This window comes from Neoarius graeffei, chromosome 12 (assembly GCF_027579695.1).
Source record: "Neoarius graeffei isolate fNeoGra1 chromosome 12, fNeoGra1.pri, whole genome shotgun sequence".
Taxonomy (NCBI): domain Eukaryota; kingdom Metazoa; phylum Chordata; class Actinopteri; order Siluriformes; family Ariidae; genus Neoarius; species Neoarius graeffei.
In genome coordinates this window covers 17,424,288-17,446,281 of record NC_083580.1, presented here as the reverse complement: position 1 = coordinate 17,446,281, position 21,994 = coordinate 17,424,288, and the positions used below count along the sequence as shown (strand labels likewise).

Genomic DNA, 21,994 nt, shown 5'->3' with positions numbered 1-21,994 from the left:
ACGTACAAATGTGTGTGCATGCCTGGTGTGTTGCAATGGACCGGTGTCCTTGGGATAGGTTCTGGATTCATTGCAACCCTGAGCAGGATATAAAATTCTGTGATTTTGCAGAAATCTGCTGCCTCTTGTTTTGACCAAAAAGAAAGAAAGAAAGTTTGCTGTCATATGTAGTTGCAGAGGTGAGGACTTTTGTATTTCTACTCAGTAAGGTAATAAGCAAAAAGGAAAATTCCACTAGCTACGAACGAAATGGCACTCAGGGTCTGGAAAGAAAGGAAGTAGAAAACCCAATTTATGACATTTACAATGCCTTTCAAAAAAAAAAATGAAGCAGTGTCCTTCAACACTTGTCCAGTTGAACAATTTCCACTTCAGGTTTGTTTATTGATGGCATGGTGGTGTAGTGGTTAGCACTGTCGCCTCACAGCAAGAAGGTTCTGGGTTTGATCCCAGTGGCTGACGGGGGCCTTTCTGTGTGGAGTTTGCATGTTCTCCGTGTGTCTGCGTGGGTTTCCTCTGGGTGCTCCGGTTTCTCTCGAAGACATGCAGGTTAGGTTAATTGGTGACTTTAAACTGACCATACCGGTAGGTGTGAATGGTTGTTTGTGTCTATGTGTCATTCTTGTGATGACCTGGTGACTTGTCCAGGATGCACTCTGCCTCTCGCCCATAGTCAGCTGGGACAGGCTCCAGCTTGCCCACAACCCTGCACAGGATAAGTGGCTACAGATAATGGATGGGATGGATGGAAGTTTGTTTATTTATTTTTCTGTTGTTGTTGTTTGAGGTCTTTTTCTTATTCATTTACTTTCAGTAATTACAGAGCCAAACAAACCTGCTATGGTTGGAATTTTTGTGTACAAAGGCAATCAACTCGATGAACAAGCAGAAGCTGTTGTTTAGATGGTGGAAAAGAAAGACTTGAGTGCAGGAGAGTCATCCACAGTGGTTTGATTGCAATTATCAGATAGACATGATATAATAAGATGATGCTTGGTTACCTGCAGAAAGTTTTGGGTTTGTCTTTAGTTTTTATCCCCCGCTGGCCGAAAGGCCCAAAGGGGGATTATGTTGTGGCGATGTCCGTCTGTCCATCCCGGGAAGGGTACTCACCTTCTGAAATAAACTCCTCTCACAATTATTGGAGGAATTTCTTGAAACTTGGTAGGATTCTTTGTTAAATGTTGGGAATACGCATGTTGCAATTTCGTTCAATTCAGTCACGGTTTACCAGAGTTATGGCCTAGTTGCCAGTGGGGGATATTGTGCTCTCAGAGCACTCTTGTTTCCATTTGCTGTAGATTGGAACAAAGACAGCCTTAATAAGTTACTCAGCTTAATTACTGTGCTTGAAGGTCAATAGATTTGCAAGTTGATATTTACAGACTGTGTGTATGTGTGAACACTTCTGTTCTGTTTGTGTGTGAGTATATGTATATTGTCCTTGCACTTGTCATTTAAAGAAATGTTTGTTAATTACTGCGATGTGAATAATGGACTGCAACTGTCACTAATTCTTATTCTCTCTTGTTCAGACACACACACACACACACACACACACACACACACACACACACACACACAATATTATATTAGGATAAAGAGTAAGCTTGCATGTGCTGCTAAACAAAGCTCAAGGTCAGTTCAGGTCTATTTTAATGACAGTAATTGAACTGAAACAACTTCAGTAATGCAATTACTGTAATATTTGTGCGATTGCAGACCATGAAGAAAGATTCGTTCTACATTTGACTCTGCTATAATTACTTTACATATCAATTTGGTGGCTGGACTATACTAATTGATTGAGTGCTGCACTTCACAATAATGTTCAGTATCTCAAAGGTAACTATGTAGGGACAAAGCAGGAATGAATGAAAAATACTATCTTAACAACAAAGTGTCAATACAATGAACTAAGAAATAATTACCGAGTCACATTTAGAGGATATTACACAGTTCCATGAAGATATGAAGTTTAACTTCGAGTGGTGAACATATCACAAGTGAGTGAAGTGAACGAGTGATATATTTTTCAACACGAGAAGATAAACTTCATATCTTCGCCCCACCATGTAATGTTCTTTATATTATATGGAGACATCCACAAAAAAAAAAAAAATACACAAGTTAATCAAAAGAATTTTAATTCTGAACCGGTTTGTCATTTTGACAATGTACAAAGTCAGTGGGAAAACACTAGGAGTGACATCATCGGAGTGAAATATCTGGAATTGTTATACACAACACTTTTTTGATGGAATAAAAACATGTATTCCATTTGGTTTGATAGCATGCGATATTGTTAGCATATTGCTTATCCTACGTGTATTACGTCACGCTACCCAATGGAGAATGAGTGTTGAATATGGTTTATGATATCGCGCAATATTGCACAATGGTGGCACGGTGGTGTAGTGGTTAGCACTGTCACCTCACAGCAAGAAGGTTCTGGGTTCAAGCCCAGTGGCCTTTCTGTGTAGAGTTTACATGTTCTCCCTGTGTCTGTGGGTTTCCCCCACAGTCCAAAGACATGCAAGTTAGGTTAATTGGTGGCTCTTAATTGACCGTAGGTGTGAATGGTTGTTTGTCTCTGTGTCAGCCCTGCGATGATCTGGCAACTTGTCCAGGGTGTACTCTGCCTCTCACCCATAGTCAGCAGGGATAGGCTCCAGCTTGCCTGTGACCCTGCACAGGATAAGCAGTTACAGATAATGGATGGATATTGCATGGTTGTCAAGACAGCATGACGTTAACTGTCAGAGACCTAAAACTTCAGCACTAGTGAGTGACTGTGACAATTTGTAAACAAACATCGCCGCCAGGCTTGCTTTATTAACTACAGAAGATTTTGAGAGAATTTTGAAAGAGAAAGATGCGCTGAACCACTGAAAGGAATGTGTATGTATAGTAATAATAATAATATTGGCTGGGGGGCGGCACGGTGGTATAGTGGTTAGCGCTGTCGCCTCACAGCAAGAAGGTCCGGGTTCGAGCCCCGTGGCCAGCGAGGGCCTTTCTGTGTGGAGTTTGCATGTTCTCCCCGTGTCTGCGTGGGTTTCCTCCGGGTGCTCCGGTTTCCCCCACAGCCCAAAGACATGCAGGTTAGGTTAACTGGTGACTCTAAATTGACCGTAGGTGTGAATGTGAGTGTGAATGGTTGTCTGTGTCTATGTGTCAGCCCTGTGATGACCTGGCGACTTGTCCAGGGTGTACCCCGCCTTTCGCCCGTAGTCAGCTGGGATAGGCTCCAGCTTGCCTGTGACCCTGTAGAACAGGACAAAGCGGCTAGAGATAATGAGATGAGATGAGATGAGATATTGGCTGGCTTTTTTCATGGTATATCAGATATTCCATTTAGCTACTCATCTTCGACTCGTTCAAGATCATGCTGGCTGAATGGAATATATCTGATATACCACTTAACACCAGCCAATATTATTTAAATATGTCACTCAGATCCGCAATGTATTTCACATGGAAAATGTGAGTTTTTCAACATGAGAAGATAAATTTCATATGTTTAAGCAAATGTGTGATGTTCTTTTTATTATATAGACACATTCACAAATAAAAAGTACCCAAATTTATCAAAACAATTCATCGATTTCCTCACAAATGACACATAGAGATTTATGTCACGGTTTTGGTTCTCAATGTCCTGGATGGAGCTCCTATAAAAAATATAAGTGGTGTATTTCCCAGTAAAGCACTCATGTCCATATATGTATGTTGCTTTGTGTTCACATATGTACATACAGTATATTACAGAAACATGCACTAAAATATATGGCCTCATATAAATATGTAAATTAGATGGCAGGTAATAATTTTACATCTAAACTCTGGTATATACTCTCTCTCTCTCTCTCTGCGATATCAAACAGATTATTGCACATGAACAGTGTTAATTATGATAATGAATGCAAATATGCAAATCTATTATATAATTACTACACAAACATGCAGGCAAAGCAATTGAGTCTCAAGAGTACTGCATACCATCTGCTGCTTTTACTCTTTCCAAGCCCCTTTAATTCTATTTCTCTCTTGTTCTCTCTTTTCCCCAACATTTCTCCCTGTCTTTTATTTTTAATACTGTCTTTTCCTCTCATTTTCTCTCTGTAATCCTTTTTGCTTTAATACTGACATTTCTCTCTGAATGAAGTTTCTATCATCCACAATCCTGAAGCTTTAGCTCATACAGTTTTGAGTGACAGCTGTGCTGAACGGATCCAGTTTGATTGACAGACGACTGGCAGGGTGTGTTAGGGTGTCTGTCTGAGCTCAGTGGATTTGAGTACAAAGTCTTGACGCTTCAAAAAGATTTATGGACTTGCTTTAAATAATAATAATAATAAAAAAATCCAAGTCCAGAGAGTGGTGCAGTGGTAGTTGCATAGCACTGCTGCCTTCTACGGTAGTCCCAAGGTTTGGGGTTTGATCCTGAGCTTGGGTCACTCTCTGTGTTTCACATGATGTTTGTGTGGGTCTCCTACTACTGTTCAAAAAATATGTTGTTTTTTTTTGGCACATTGGCTATTCAAAATTACCAATAGGCCTTAGTGAGTGTGTGCATGGTTCCCTATGATGGATATGCACCCAGTGTTGCTGGGATTGGCTCTAGACTCACATGACCCTGACCAGAATAAAGTGCTTACTGAAGATGAACAAATAAATGAAAGAACATATTGTACTCAGAATAAAATCGACATAATAATCTTGATTGATTGCCTTAATATTTAATTAAGCTTTGTCCTGTTAATTCGGCTATGAGCATCCCCACAACATGATGCTACCACCACCACCATGCTTCACTGTCAAGATTGTATTCTCAAGGTCATAAATAGGGTTGGGTTTCTAATAAAACAGTGTTTCCAATAAAACATATTATGCATTTGTGCATGGCAGGAATTATTATGTTTTCATACTGTATATTATTATATGTTGTCTTGAAGAAGAAATTACTTCTTGTTAAAGTTTGTGCATGAGAAAAGAACACTTTTTTTTTTACAAACACTTGGTGAAGACTAAGACCATATTTTGCCATTCCAAGTACAAATGCCAATATACTGGAGACAGCAAGCCCAAGTCAATTCAGAAAATAGTCTTGAGACAGGATTCAAGTCCTACAGCCTTGTATTTTCTCCCCATGTATATGTGGGCTTCCTTCATGTTCTCTGGTTTCCTCCCACCTCCCAGATCCTGGCAGTATGGGGATTGGCTCCGCTTAATTACCCTAGATGCGAATGAGTGTGTGAATGTGTGTATACATGGTGCCCTGTGATTGACTGGGTCTCATTCAGGATCTATTCTTGCTTCATGGCCAGAGTTGTTGAGACAGGCTCCAGAGATACTGCAAGCCTGCCCAGGATATAGTAGTTATTAAAGCTGAATGAATGAATGAACGAACAATTCTTCTCATCACTGAACTTACATTTCTGAACACGCATGCACACCTAGCTGTCAGACTTAATTACGCTAGATAGCTGAATGAGTTTAGCCCCCCAAACACACAATGGAATAGACAGATGCTAGCATAATGGGATTTAAACAATAAAACAGCAGTTAAATTGTGTGTGTGTGTGTGTGTGTGTGTATTCCTACCAGGTGATTTCCTGGTTGATGCTCACGTACATTTCCCAGCTTGTATCCTGTGGAATTGCCCCATGAGGAATGAGCAAACTCACACCTGCAAACCCATGTACACACACACACACACACACACACATAAAATTTGTACCAATATACTGTACATGTATAAGGAGTATACATGTCTCTGATGTGCATGCGCGCACACACACACACACACACACACACACACACACACACACACACACACACACACACACACACCTGTGTGTGGCAGCACAAGACGCCCTCCATTGTGCCCAAAGCGCCCACTGGTCTTTAGTATTGGCATGCCAGTAGGTGGAGCTACCAGACACTCCGCCTTCCTGCTTCTCCCCTCAATCATATCTTCATGGGGGAATGTAAGATGTGGAGCCTTTGAATGAGGGGTTGTTCCATCTGTCACACCCAGTGACATCATGAAGGAGCTGTGAACTTTGACCTTGACGTCAGGTAGTGGGTGGAAAATGAGCTCTTTGTCCACCGAGTCAGGAAAACACATGGGGCTTGAATATGCCACAGAGTGACCTGGATTCATCAGTAACGGGTTACCTGGAGAGGAGAAGCATTGAGAGACAGAAGAGGAAATAATCTTGGGACAGGAACATACTGTCATGTTACTACTACTTTTAACATTACTACTACTACTATTGAAAGCAACATCAACAGCAATGACAATAATTACAAATCTAATAGAAACCAGGCTGAGTTGCACCAAAAGCACAAGAAAATCTTCCCTAATTTTATACTTCCAGCAGTTACTGAATGATAACTGTCTTAGAAGTCCAAAAATTGATTTGCTCAATTGTTTAAATCTACATTGTGATTGAAATGAACACTGTGTGTTCGATGAGAGCCCATTAAAAGGAAAATGAAATTAAACCAAAGATCTTGATCCTGCAGGCTGGGTAAAATGCAACTACAGTTGCTATAGAGCCACACTTTGTATTTGCATATACCACAAGATCATATTCTAGTTGTCTGCAAATCTATTAATGATGCAGTAATGCAATCACAGTGGCATGTGTGAAGCAAGCACTGAGGTTGGCAGGAAAATAAATTTATTTGTGCTGTCTGAAACTGAGAGATTTTGGTGTAGAGGTGACATTTTTTATTATAGATGCCACCTTGAGAAGCAAACTTTGTGAATCGGGCTAAAATTATATATTTTTTCAATGTTTAGGTCAGCTTCTGCCCCAGGCGCTTCTATAAAAGAACTGTAATGGACTATACTTTGGTGTGTCTGGTGGTGGGGACAAAAGAATCATCAACACTTTTCTGTGTACTAGGGGTATAATAGTACATCGTAACATGATGGATTGTGCTACAAAATTTGACAATGTGCTTCATGGAAATGTGTGATATCTGCATTCTATTAATTGCACTGTTAGAATACCAGAGGTATCAATCTGCGCATCCCAGTGAGTTAAAATGTACACTCCCTGTCCCTGTCCACTTTAATAAGAACACCTGTATACCTGCTCATTTTTGCAGTTATCCAGTCAGCCAGTCATATGGTAGAAGCACAATGCGTAAAATCATGCAGATACAGGCCGAGAGCATCAGTTAATGTTCACATCAAATACTGGAATGGGAAAAAACATTGTGCTGTGGCATGGTTGTTGGTTGAAGGCAAAAGGAAACGAGGCAGGTCGAAGAACACTTGGCGCAGAATAGTTGAGGGAGGGATGAAGACCTGGCAACGCACATGGGGTACTGTCCAGATACTGGCCCAGAACAGACAGGAGTGGAGGACTTTCATTGCTGTCCTACATTCCAGTCGGTACAATGGGCGCTAAGTAAGTAAGTATGGTTATTGGTACCATATGGGCTGGTTTGTGTATTTCAGAAACTGCTAAGCTCCTGGGAGTTTCACACACAGCAGTCTCTAGAGTTTATACAGAATAGGGAGGAAAAACAAAAGAAAAAGAAAAAAACACTAAGTGAGGGACATTATTGTGTCTGGAAATGCCTTGTTGATAAGAGAGGTCAGAAGAAAATGGCTAAATTGGCTCGAGCTGCCAAGACGTCAACATGCCTCTCTGATCTATGATGCCTGAGAAAGAGGCCATGGAAATGGGCATTTTAGCTGACTTTGGAGCTCTATTTCTGTTACAGAGCTCATTATGCTTCACTCGAACATTTTCAAAGTCGCCAGGTCAGACACTATGATTATTCAATCAAGATTTTTCATTTATGATATTAAATGATTGTAACAATAGTATATTTCGTTTTATCCTGATAAAAACGCACTTTTTTGCATTATTTTGTTATACAGAAATAATAAAGGAGGCTTTTTAGTCAAAATTTTTCTAAATTCAAATTTTGTTTGCATTTTCTAAGAATCAAATTAAATCAGATTGCGAATGCAATATTGCGAATGAAACTGAATCATGGCCACAGGGTATCGTAATAACCCTATGTAGTGTTGATCATATGCTTGAGGATTTGTGTAGAAGAACATGTGATTGGTGTTGATTCACTTTCTATAACAGCAGCTCTGACAGTAGTGCCGACTGTAATTCCAATCACAGACTTACTGTATACTAACCTGCTTGTTCTAATAAGTTGTAATTTCTCAATTAACAGCTCATTTACATGGACTTGTATTACAGACTATCCACATAACTAAGCATAATAATAAATGGGTTTAAAAATTGTTATTTAACAAATATCCATATTCTTTTATATGGTAAAGATGTCAGGACGGAGATGTTTATTTAACATTTACGGAAGGAGTCTCCAGTGTTAGTGTATTGTAATAGCCATACCTGTTTTCAACCAATAGGGAGTGGGTTCCATTTTTGTTCGTGCACCAAATTTTGAACCATTCAGAGCATTTTGACCAAAAATAAATTGGTTTGGAACCTGAAAAATTGGTTCCCAGCTGGAACCAAAATATAGCTGTTTTTTCCATCAGTGGATGTGTCATTAGTCTGGAGAGGAAGCAGAGTGAAGTAATGGAGAAGGCAATGGAAAAGGATACAGCTTCAGAAAAAAACGAACCGAAAACAAATATCTGCAGGTGATCAATGCACACCGCCATCTTGCTACTACTGTTTACTCCTGTTGTGAATTGTGCAAGGCCCTCCATTCATGATGCATCCTTGATTGCAACAGTTCTGCTCAAAACTGGTGAAAATGTGGGCCGGTTCACTATCTGGCACCAAGGTTCAAAGAATCCTGAACGTAACAGGCTCAAGAACCCATTCCCTATTGGTTGAAAAGGGGTAGCAGTAAGTTTTCTGGCATGGGTATCTCCAAGAGAGAGGTTTTTGTACTTTCCTGTTTCTTGGTAACATGACAAGATGTGTTTTATTACCTCACCTGCGACAGAGTAAGCAGGGCGAGGTATTGTAACCAGTGTGGTCTGTTACTTGCAAAAATCAGAGATTTTTGAAAGTATGTTGATCTGTACGTTTGTTTGTTGGTGCTCTAGCGTTGTCATTTCTTGACCAATTTTCACCAAAATACACAGGACAACTCACTAGGGTCACTCAAAGACATCATTAGTTTTTGGTGGGTCAAGGTCACCAAGGTCAAATCTTGTAAAAACATCTAATCAGCCATAACTTCTGGTTCTTTGTGATTTTCGAAAGTATCGTGCTCTGCACAACTTTTCATTTGTTTGTTTGTTTGTGTGTGTCTGTCTGTTACAGTGCCTTGAAAAAGTATTCATACCCCTTGAACTTTCACATTTTTCCACCTTACAACCACAAACTTAAAAGTTTTTTGAGATTTTATGTGATAGACCAACACAGAGTAGCACATAATTGTGAAGTGAAACGAAAATGATAAATGGTCTTCAAAATTTTAAACAAATAAAAACCTGAAAAATGTGATGTGCATTAGTATTCAGCCCCCCTGCGTCAATACTTTGTAGAGCCACCTTTTGCTGCAATTACAGCTGCAAGTCTTTTGTGGTATGTCTCTATCAGCTTTGCACATCTAGACACTGAAATTTTTGCCCATTCTTCTTTGCAAAATAGCTCAAGCTCAGCCAGATTGGATGGAGAGCATCTGTGAACAGCAATTTTCAAGTCTTGCCACAGATGCTCAATGGGATTTAGGTCTGGACTTTGACTGGGCCATTCTAACACATGAATATTCTTTGATCTAAACCATTCCATTGTAGCTCTGGCTGTATGTTTAGGGTCATTGTCTTGCTGGAAGGTGAATCTCCTTCCCAGTCTCAAGTCTTTTGCAGCCTCCAACAGGTTTTCTTCCAGGATTGCCCTGTATTTAGCTCCATCCATCTTCCCATCAACTTTGACCAGCTTCCCTGTCCCTGCTGAAGAAAAGCATCCCCATAGCATGATGCTGCCACCAACATGTTTCACAGTGGGAATGGTGTGTGCAGGGTGATGAGCAGTGTTAGTTTTCCGCCACACATAGCGCTTTGCATTTAGGCCAAAAAGTTCAACTTTGGTCTCATCTGACCAAAGCACCTTCTTCCACATGTTTGCTGTGTACCCTACATGGCTTCTGGCAAACTGCAAACGGGACTTCTTATGCCTGTCTTTCAACAATGGCTTTCTTCTTGCCACTCTTCCAAAAAGGCCAGATTTGTGGAGTGTACGACTTATAGTTGTCCTGTGCACAGATTCTCCCACCTGAGCTGTGGATTTCTGCAGCTCCTCCAGAGTGATCATGGGCCTCTTGGCTGCTTCTCTGACCAGTGCTCTCCTTGCTCGCTCTGTCAGTTTAGGTGGATGGCCATGTCTTGGTAGGTTTGCAGTTGTGCCATACTTTTTCCATTTTTGAATGATGGATTGAACAGTGCTTCTTGAGATGTTCAGAGCTTGGGACATATTTTTATAACCTAACCCTGCTTTAAACTTCTCCAGAACTTTATCCCTGACCTGTCTGTTGAGTTCTTTGGTCTTCATGATGCTGTTTGTTCTTCAGTGTTCTCTAACAAACCACTGAGGCCTTCACAGAACAAGTGTATTTATGCTGAGAGTAAATTACACACAGTAGGACTCTATTAACTAATTAGATGACTTCTGAAGGCAATTGATTGCACTGGATTGTATTTAGAGGTATCAGAGTACAGGGGGCTGAATACTAATGCACACCACATTTTTCAGATTTTTATTTGTTTAAAATTTTGAAGACCATTTATCATTTTCATTTCACTTCACAATTATGTGCTACTCTGTGTTGGTCTATCACATAAAATCTCAATAAAAAACTTTTAAGTTCGTGGTTGTAAGGTGGAAAAATGTGAAAAAGTTCAAGGGGTATGAATACTTTTTCAAGGCACTGTAACAATCTAGCGTCTAGACGGTTGCACTGATTGACTTCAAATTTTCAGGGTAGTTGGGCAATGGTCCATAGATTACCTGATTAAATTTTGGGGGTAATCGGGTCAATATGAAGGTCAAGGTAAATGGAAAGGTCAACCTTTCGGTCAAAATAACATATTTTCCATTATAACTCAAAAACAGTTGCCGATAGACAGATGTTTACTATTATGAGCATATAGGAACTCCCATATGACCTTTCATTTGGCACCATGATCTTTGACCTTGAGTGACCCTGAAAGATCAAACTCAAGGTCATGGATTTTCAGAGGGCTGTAACTTAAACGGTTGATGGTAGACAGATATTTACCATTATCAACTTATAGGAAGTGCCATATGGGCTTTCATTTAGCACCATGATCTTTGACCTTGAAAGGTCAAACTGAAGGTCATGGGTTTTCAAAGGGCTATAACTTTAAAATGGTTGATGATAGCCAGATGTTTACCATTATCAACATATAAGAAGTCCCATATGGGCTTTCAGTTGCTGCCATGACCTGTGACCTTGAATGACTCTGAAATGTCAAACTCAAGGACATGGATTTTCATAGGACTATAACCTGACAGCTGATGATTGAGAAATATTACCATTACCAACATGTAGGTATAAAATAAGTGCTACCAGGCAAGGTTTGTTTTGCCTGGCAACACTTGTTTGTCTCGTTAATTACAAGAGAAAAAAAAGGAGGCTAGGGCAGGAATGATTGTTGAAAGATACCATGATGCAAGTGATAACAGGAACTAACTTGTCTCGTAGATGTTCCACAACGTTAGGTGTAGCTACATGACATCATTCTTTAGTAAATCATTGACAAATTATTGTGGTATTAGACATCAACTATAGAAAACATGGACAGCATTTCATCTCTTAAAAACTGAAGCCACCATAGGTCTAGCGGCCCTACTGGCTGTCTGCAGTGCAATTTTTCGCACCACCAATCCACGTGTGTTTCAGTGACAAAATAGCTGTTTTGTCCATGCCACGGGTTTTTTTTTTTGTTTAAACTGCCTTTCCATCTACAGTGTCTAATTTGAACAGTTAGTTTTCCCTATGCTGATACCTGCCCATTTTTAATTTTCCCTCAGATATTAGTTTTGAAAATGTTATTCTACTATATCATAAAAAGGCATGGATACACTTGGTAATGAAGTGATTGACAGACTTTGCCAGAAGAGACCAGCTGTAGCCATCCAGCTAACTTTTCCACAGAATTTACCATTATACACCTACTTATTTGAACTTTTCTGCACATACGCACTAATACAAACTGTTAGCCATTTCTAACAAACATGTTGGAAGCATTGAGAGGTTTCACAGGAAAAGGCTAGTTTCATCATGTTAGCTACCTGGCCATATAGCCACCCATCCATCCATCCATCCATGATCTGTAGCCACTTATCCTGTTCTACAGGATCACAGGCAAGCTGGAGCCTATCCCAGCTGACTATGGGCAAGAGGCGGGGTACACCCTGGAGAAGCCACCAGGTCATCGCAGGGCTGACACATAGACACAAACAACCATTCACATTCACACCTATGGTCAATTTAGAGCCACCAATTAACCTAACCTGCATGTCTTTGGACTGTGGGGGAAACCAGAGCACCCAGAGGAAACCCACGCAGACACGGAGAGAACATGCAAACTCCACACAGAAAGGCCCCCATCGGCCTTTGGGCTCGAATCCAGGACCTTCTTGCTGTGAGGCAACAGTGCTAACCACTATACCACCATGCCGCCCATATAGCCACCCAGATAGCTATAATTATTTCAGTAGTACTGACATCCAGCTATCGAAATTTGTGTAAAAGCCATTTGTTTGTCAGTGAACACATACACCAATAACATCTCATCTCATTATCACTAGCCACTTTATCCTGTTCTACAGGGTCACAGGCAAGCTGGAGCCTATCCCAGCTGACTACGGGCGAAAGGCAGGGTACACCCTGAACAAGTCGCCAGGTCATCACAGGGCTGACACATAGACACAGACAACCATTCACACCTACGGTCAATTTAGAGTCGCCAGTTAACCTAACCTGCATGTCTTTGGACTGTGGGGGAAACCGGAGCACCCGGAGGAAACCCACGCGGACACGGGGAGAACATGCAAACTCTGCACAGAAAGGCCCTCGCCGGCCACGGGGCTCGAACCCAGACCTTCTTGCTGCGAGGCGACAGCGCTAACCACTACACCACCGTGCCGCCCACGTCAGTCGCACCACTGTCAGCAAATTTCCAGTTCAGTGATAAAAGTCTTTACGAGACGCATCCGTATTATTGAAATATCTCCAACTGAAACTATTTAAGCTCTCTGGATAGATGTAATAAAGACAATTTGAGTATGTGCCCAGATTCATCTGATCATTTCTACCACTGTATATTGGGAGAATGTACTGACTTTGGCTCTTCTCTGTACTGTAGTAGAACAAAGTCCCTACTATGCAGACTCTGGATCCAAATTTGACAACATGGTGGATGTATTTTGGTGTTGTTTCTATCGAATGGGTGGCAATGGAGCCATGCTATCCATATTTTCTACACTATGGTATAAGAGGAATAAAACACTTCAAGAGTTACTGCACACTTAAATGTGTTTTCTTGAGTAGTAAACTAAATGAAACACATTAACGCTCATGTTAATATTGATGACATTATCATTTTTATAAAAATCGTAATTTTATGGGTTATAAATGTCTCAAAACACCATCAGATAAATCATTCTAAACCTTACAAGGCCAATGTTGATGTAGAGTAGACCACTTGGTACATCATGAAATTTTTATTTAGAAACAAAGCACACTAATGACCTCTAATCAGATGGTGGCAGCCAAACCCCGAACTTAAAGCATATACACAGAACCATGGTCTCACTTTCGTTTATAAATGCCTTGAGACCTCAAGAATGGCACAGTAATAGTTTTAAGCATTAACAATAAATCTAATATAGTCATTTTTATGATTAAAGTGATTTATATAGGTCGCGGTCTGAGTGAATGACCTTGATGTCCGTAACATCACAGCAGGAAGTCTATCGGTCTCATCACCATTTCCGCAATACTAAAACACAGAGCTGACTACAACTCCAATCCTCCATTTTGAGCTAATTTATCACTGTGCCACGTAGATGTGTTGCTGGCCGGTGCAGCAACATGACAGAAGGTGGATTTACGTTGCATTCATGGCCCAAGAATGTTCAAACTGCAAAAGATTTGGACGTGTTTTGCGAGAAGTTCACGGGCACATTGGGCACTTATGAAGTGGTCTCTCCTCTGCTCTGCACATTTTACTGAAGACTTGTACGAGACCTCTGATCTGTTGAGAAGCGTTTGCTATAAGCCCGTATTGAAAGAGGGTGCAGTACCAACAATTAAAGAAAAAGAAAACTACAATAAAAGGAAAGTATTTATTTTTTTAATCTTTTTTTTAAAAGGAAAGTGAGTTCAGTTGCACGAGTCCTCCCGGAGTGAGCTGAGGGTTGTTGCTAAAACCTGGGATGGAACCGGACGGGATGGGACATATCGCTCGGGCAGTGACCTCCCTGCAGTTGTTGCTGAAACTGGTGACATCCTGTTCCATCCCGGGTTTTAGTAATTGCCTGAGCCCAGCAGTAATGGCGGAATACACAGTATGAAGAAAACAGTGAATGAGTTGAGCAGACGTCTTATTTCTAAACTGGATATCGCTGCCATCTCGCCCTTATATGGAAGAAGTGAATGAACGTAGAACTGAACGAACAACTGAAAGTCAGATTGTTTCAAAAATAATCGGCCACAAGATCGGCCTTCAAGAAGCGAGAACACAGACGGATAAGCTCCGACTCTCATTTGGATAAAAAAACAACACGTTGTTTCCCTGCATTTAGATTAATACATGTAGCTTGTATTGTGTATTTAAGTTACCGGTATAAGATTATTTAATTTGCTTCAGAATGTGATTGTCTCAGTTCACCTGATTATTTAATTAGCCTTTTATGTTTTATCAGTGAAAATGCATGCATGTACATGTATGTTGCATAAGTTATAACACCTATTCTGTTTTAATGAGAGTCAACCCACAATCAATGAAGTCAAATCAGTCTTAGTTGAGTGAGTCGGTAACGCTATTTCTTACTTTCACCATAAATTTTTATTTATATGACTTTGGTCTATAGCTGTAAAAGGCCTCGGCCTTAAAACCGGTTCCCGCTGTGACGTCACGCACTCAGGGCTGGCTGGCTCAGCGGGGCAGCTCGAATGCCAACTTTGCGGTCAATTTTAACTCTCAAAAATATATATTTTTTATTCCCATTTATGCAGCATACAAGAGTGAAGGATGGAGATACTATCCACTCAGAAATGTATTGAAAAATAAAGGTTCTGCGTATCTCCTTTAAGTGTGCACAGACAAAACATGTTCGTCAGAAAAGAAAACAATTGAGGCAAAACTCGACTAAGTACACAATAAAAGAAAAGGAGTGACATATTCTGAACCTGACTCCATCATTCTTTGAAAAACATGACAGATTTTCAGATGTCTGCATAAATATATTTGCCTAAAAATCCAGGACACAAGGTTTCTTCAGCTCATTTTTAATAGATTTTGGATGACTGAGTCAAAACATATCAGACAGAATGTGTTCTTGCAAGCTCCATGAAATATTTTGTCAAGAGTTCGTCTCAGATTCTGTGTGAACAATGCAAGCATGAAATATGTGAATGGAGAGTATGGAACTTGACAAAGGAAATTATTCTGGGTTAGTCCTGAACCTTGGAAGATAGTATGATAAATTGGCCAAACACCATTTATATGCTGGAAAAATGCAGTGGTCTATGAACTATAAAGCAAGATTTTTACTGGTGGAATTGACAAGGTTATATCTATCAAATCACTCAAGGAAAATTCAGGAGCTGAACCCTTTCTTTAACTTAAAATTTAATAGCTTTGCCATAGCAAAGCTATATATATGTATAATGGCTGAGAAACCACTACAGCTTACACCAGTTACAGTGGCCCCATTGTACCGAATCTGCATGTCTTTGACCTGTGGGGGAAACCTACGCAGACATGGAGAGAACATGCAAACTCCACACAGAAAGGCCCCTGTCAGCCACAAGATTCAAACCTGGAACCTTCTTGCTGTGAGGTGACAGTGATATCCATTACACCACTGTGCCACCCATATTTAGGTACCATGTGAAATAACCAAATGGAATGTTGACGAGAAGAAAATATGAGCAATGAGTAAGCTGTTCTAAGCATATAATCCATTGCCACCCTGAACTCGATTTATTTTCTAATACCATCACGTTGTGAAGTCTTTTATTTATCTTATACTACACAATTTGCCAGGGACTACAATATTTATTTATTAAAAGAATGAAACATTTTATCCACTAATAGTCACATTTAATGTTGTGGAATGTCCATGAAACAAATTAGTTCCTGTTATCAATTTTAGTCTCAGTATGTTATAGCGGAGATCCATACTTAAGAAAATATGGTAATGCATCAACCTGAGTTTTGATGGTTTTTGTGACCATACGACATCCGTACGTATGTGTACCACCACAGGGAACCCGAAGTCCAAGGCAATGTATCTCATAAACACTTGACCACCGGACAACAAAATTTGTATCTTTATTTACATAAGATAGATGAGTTTTTATATAGCATTTATTTTTCATTTGCTTTTAAAAAATGATTTGGTATTATTTACTAAAGTTTTATGGAAAAGTTTCACAACAATTTCATATCAAACTAGTTAAAGCAGTTTTATTAGTCCACTAGCTTGTTGGGCAGTTGACAGTTTGACATGTAAGGGTGGTAGATGGATGTAGTAAGTGCAGGAGGAGTTTTATTGAAAGCACACTAGTAAACAAATAAAAAAATAGACAAAGTCAGAGTTGCAAAACAGGCAGTCATTGACTGAGGCACAGACAGGATATCAGAAGTAAGACAATAAGTCCAAACACACAAACAAGGTCAAAACCAGAAAAGCAAAACAAAATACAAAGCTTGGTAACATCAGATGCAGGGTACAGGGTACATCACAAAGTCTCTGTGTTACTGAGAGTCCTTATATGTATACGCTGTGACTGTGCTCTAATCAGGAACAGGTGCATGGTAATTAGTCCTAATGGCGCTGTGTGCATGCTAATGTGTATGGACATGAGAGATGTAACCAGACAGCTGTTTGACATATCAAGTTTGACATTCAATTATAACTATATAGTAATGATGTAAAGTGAAAGCACTGGTTCACTGCTGTCTACCAGACATCCAGCAGAGTCACACCATAATCAATGTCATGGCGTTGTTTCTGGTGCATGGCATACAGTGTCAAAGAAAGGAATAAATATGTATTCATAACTGTGTTACGCACCTCATTATTGGTATCACTGTCACAAGACAATGCAGAAATTTATTGACACGAAATACACGACACCACACAACTCGATGATTCACATGCGATAATATTATTACTAGTGCTGTCAAAAATGTCGCGTTATTAACGCGTTAACTTGACTCAATTTTAACGGCGATAATTTTTTTTATCGCCAGATTAATGCTCTGTGACATGATGTAGGTTTTTCATAAGCTTTTGAAACTGCCAGGAACTTGGAACAGAGACTTTGCTTAGAAAACCGCTAGCAGCTAGACTGTAATGCCGCGCCCCGCACAGCCAGAGTCCTCTGCCCTCCTCCCCCAAAGAACCAGCGCGGGCAGGGCGCGCTAGTAGAGATGGGATTTATGGCTCTTTGATGGGATCCGCATCTTTGTGATCCGTTCTTTGAAAAGAGCCGTTCAAAAGACTGGCTCATTTGGCTCTTTTTAAATATTTATTCAGTTTTAAGAAGACAGCGTCTAAAGAAGCCAGATCCCTCTGAACTGTAAACTCAATGCTATCCCAGAAATCCTTCCTGTAATATGCAAATTCGGCCGCCTCTGATTGGACAGCGCGACGCATCAACAGGCAGAAAGTGTAAAAGTACAAAATGTGTTAAGTGAACTGAAACAGTAAAGATCAGATTCAATGCAATATTTATCAACGAACAACTTAAACTTAATATAATAGTGTACTTTATATTATAATCAAGCATGTCAAGCCTACCGTCACTGTGTAACCTATCTCTCTGATTAGAGACTAACTCAAACAGTAGATCATTTCACTCATGGTTCTCTTGCTAGCCCCGCGCCGGTGCTTGGCTTAGGTTTCACTTTGCAGTGGCTGTGTCAAGACATGTTATGCTTTGCAATAAAAAAAAAAAACATTGGTACAAAGCAAGCCCATTCACTTTTTTATGCTGGTAAGAGAATTACAATGGTTTTTTATGTGACAAAAATGTGCGATTAAATTGCGATTAATCGCGAGTTAACTATGACTGTCGCGACATTAATCGCGATTAAATATTTTAATCGCTTGACAGCACTAATTATTACTCTATTCAGGTTGATTTTGTGCCCTTGCAAATATTTTTGCTTATTCACTCATCATCATTCACTCATCACTGCTTTCAGGCAGTGCCTGAAATTTATTAAAGAAACCTTAAGGCACAAAGCAACCTGTCCTGAGGACTTTCCAGTGGCAGAAAACCTAAAGCTACATCTTTACCTCTTGATTCTTTAAAGGAAAAGAAAGCACATGGTTAAAATAGTTATGAAGATAGATTTTGATATAAACTAATGATTCATATGAATAATTGAAAATAAGGAGCTCACACAACTAAGATATCCATCTCCAAAAGTCAGTTTCTATGCAGAATTCCGCCATTATCGATGACTTCATAAATGCTTCCATTGAAAATATTTTAACCAAATCACAAAAATCCCCCCCAATCATTTGGGGCAATGCTCTGATATCACTTGGGCACGGCACATAGAAGCTCATCTGCACTTAATTCCCACACATACACATTACAAGAAATCGCTGCCCCTGGCTAGAGATTATTTCATTAAAAGTGTATATGAAAAATTTTTGAAATTCCCTTTCTCTAACAAAAAAGTGGAGGGGGAAAGATAATACTGATGAACAGCAAGGGATGAGTGAACAGTTGATGTACTCCTACATGACTGAATGGGGGGGAGGCAACTTTTTATATCCCCGGTACAAGTAGTGCTGCAGTGACAGCCTCATTCTGCGGACTGTAACCTTGCTAGACTACCTACAAACAGATCTGCATACAATTTGACTAACCTAAATCTGTCGAAGAGGCAAGTACATGAGTTTTTCCACATTCCTGGCAGCATAAGCACTCATTAGCATGCTTCAGCCATGTGTGATCACAACATTTGCACAAACACCATTGCGTGTTGCCCATCCATTGTTCCTCTTCAGCTTCAGGATCTGAAGAGCTGGCTTCCTGTCCTGATTCTTCTTGAGAATCACCTTCCTCAACTCCTAGCTCAAACTGATAGCACACATGCAAACTCCTCACCTTTCGGCGAAATTCGCCGTTTTAGTCCCAAAATAGGTCACTTGTGTGAATCGTGTAGATCCGAAGAGTTTTTTTTGGGGGGGGGGGGGTAGGCAGGCTGCAACGCTATTGTTGCCAAACATTTCACTTACAAGGTTACAGCCAATCAAGATAAACAGTTACTAACACGCTTCTTTTCCATTGGAGTTCTGATCAGCTGGTGCACAACCCACTGCTGGTTGCCAGTCCTCGCTTACGAATATTCCACAGATTCAGACCGCAAAGTCACCTTTTTATAGAGAGATCTGGCAACCTCATCTCGCGACTGAATCTGAATACCAATGGAACAGTTTCCAGCGCGCTCGGGGGTGAATAACCATGGGCGGATCTACCGGGGTGGCATATGCCACTCTAAAAGAAAGCCTTGCCACCCCTGCTGCTACCCCAGTTGGCAGCGACGAATTCAAAGAAAAATTACGGCCAATTTGACATTTACGTGCGCGAATTTCCAATGTCCGACTGCGGCGAATGCAGCACGAGATAACGCCAGAGATTGGTTGTTTTGGAAAATTGAGAGGCGCGAAGCGAGGGAGCCAGGAGTCGCGAGGAAAGGAGACACGGGAGGAAAGGGGTAAAAGCTGATTAACTATCTATCAAAAAATGAAATTATAATGAATGAACAGTGCTAGTATAGTTGCGATGCTGATTTTGAGAGGATAAAAATCAGGTTGGAGAAGGTTATTTAGCTAACTATACATGTAAGGCAAAAAAAAAGTGTGTTTCCGGTAACCCGACCGATCGAGAATTTCCGCGTCGAAATTGCCGACCGTAAAGTTTTTATTACAAATTTCCCTCGATATTTTAGTGTAAGTGGCGTTAGTTTGTCATAATTTTTTGTTTCAACGCATTCAAGTTGTGAAAGAAATGATAAAAAGTAAAATGTTTTGCCACTTCTATCAGCCCTCCTGGCTGTAATGCAAATTGCTTCCTCTTCAGTATACAAGTGCACTTCCATGGCAGGAAAAACACTACATTTTGCCGCCTATGTAGTCCCCTATTTATACAAATAGGAGTCATTCAGGATTCAGCCATGTTTTTGCTCCGTGTTTTTGCTCGACCCAAGTTCTACAGTAGGCGAGGCGAGGCCGGCTGCTTTTAATGGAAGTAGCCTAGCCTAGGACGTTAAACCATATTTTCACGTTATTTCTTGATAAAGTGTTTTCACATTATCACATGAAAATATCATGAAATTACGTGATATGTTATTACATGATAAATATATTGTAAAAACGTGATAACTCTGTTAACAATATCTTTTCACGTAATTACTTGAGTCTAAGCCATTTTTTTTTTTTTGAGTGTGGCAGCAATACGCTTCCGCAGATCATAACTCGAACTCTTGCGATATTTTTTTTATTCGTTTAAAGATTTAAAACACTTATTTTATTATGATGTGTGGTATAAAGGATTCTGTGCCAAAATACTATTTTGTAAGATGTTTACTTGTGTTAATTTTTTCGAACAAAATAAAACAAATTAAGAAAAAAAATTTCCTACCTACCGACCTTATTTTAGTATTTCATGTTACCTGAAACACACTTTTTTTTTTGGCCTAATGTTAGCTAGGTCTGACATTAGTTTTGTGTAAAGTCGGCCACAAAAGTTAATATTGATTCACCGTCTGTGAAGGAAAACATTGCTATTGGCTGAAGCTTATGATTCAAATATTGAGGATCTTAAACATGAGTTACATCAGACGAGGAGAGTACTAGACAGAAAAAAGGGGGAACAGGAGAGTCCTACCACTCTCATGGAGTTCACTGTTTTTGGACCCATACCAAGATGATGATGATGTTTTTTTTTGAGTTGTTCAGGTTGTGTAAAATAGCGGTTGTCTTGCCTGTGAGCAGTGCATCCTGTGAACGAAGTTTTTCATCTCTCAGGCTCATAAAGACTTATTTGCGGTTGACTATGACAGAAAAGAGACTATCAAGTTTGGCTGTACTCAGCATTGAATCAAAGCGCACAAAAGCATTAGATCTTGATAAATTTGTGAAGCGTTTTGCTGAGCAACATGGAAATCGCCGCATTCAGCTGTTGTAGGCATGACAAGTTCATGTTCTGCTCACTGGTGAGCCTTTACAAAGCGTGAGGAAAAAAAACTATAAAATGTGACACTGGTGTAAATGGTTTAAATCATGCTGAACTTGAAGCAGTGTTGTTATTGTTGTTTTTTAGTGTCTGTTCTTTTGCATATACAGTATAAAACTGTCCAGAAACGGTATAGACCTCATCTGAGAATGTGTGTTCTTCGTGAACAATAAAGGCATGAGATTAAGTTTATCTGTATGAGTTTGTAAATGGCAGCCCTTGCCCTTTTGTAGTGTGTACATACTATTTGTCGTCAAACTGTGATTAAATTCAGTATATATACATGTCTGTAATACGTTGCCACCCCTCAAAAATTCCTGCCCCCCTCTTGCCACCCCATAAATATTTTTCTAGATCCGCCCGTGATTTCACATAGGTGATGTCTTTAAGAAAATTGACAGACAGGGATTGGCCAGGTGTGTCCTCTGGGGTAGGTCTGTTAGATAGCACAGGCAGTAATATATACCTTTTTGTAAATAGCCCACTGTGTTGTACACAGGGGTGAAAATTA

At 40.0% G+C, this 21,994-nt stretch overlaps 1 protein-coding gene across 1 annotated transcript in view; it reads right to left on the bottom strand.

The window, feature by feature from the left end:
* unc5da (unc-5 netrin receptor Da) overlaps positions 1-21,994 on the bottom strand; it is a 168,138-nt gene that overhangs the window by 32,946 nt on the left and 113,198 nt on the right. Inside the window, exons 10-11 of the mRNA XM_060936616.1 lie at positions 5,857-6,183; positions 5,608-5,692 (exon numbers count right to left, since the gene is read on the bottom strand). Coding sequence (XP_060792599.1) covers positions 5,608-5,692; positions 5,857-6,183 — 412 coding nt within the window. The remainder of the gene's footprint in view (positions 1-5,607; positions 5,693-5,856; positions 6,184-21,994) is intronic.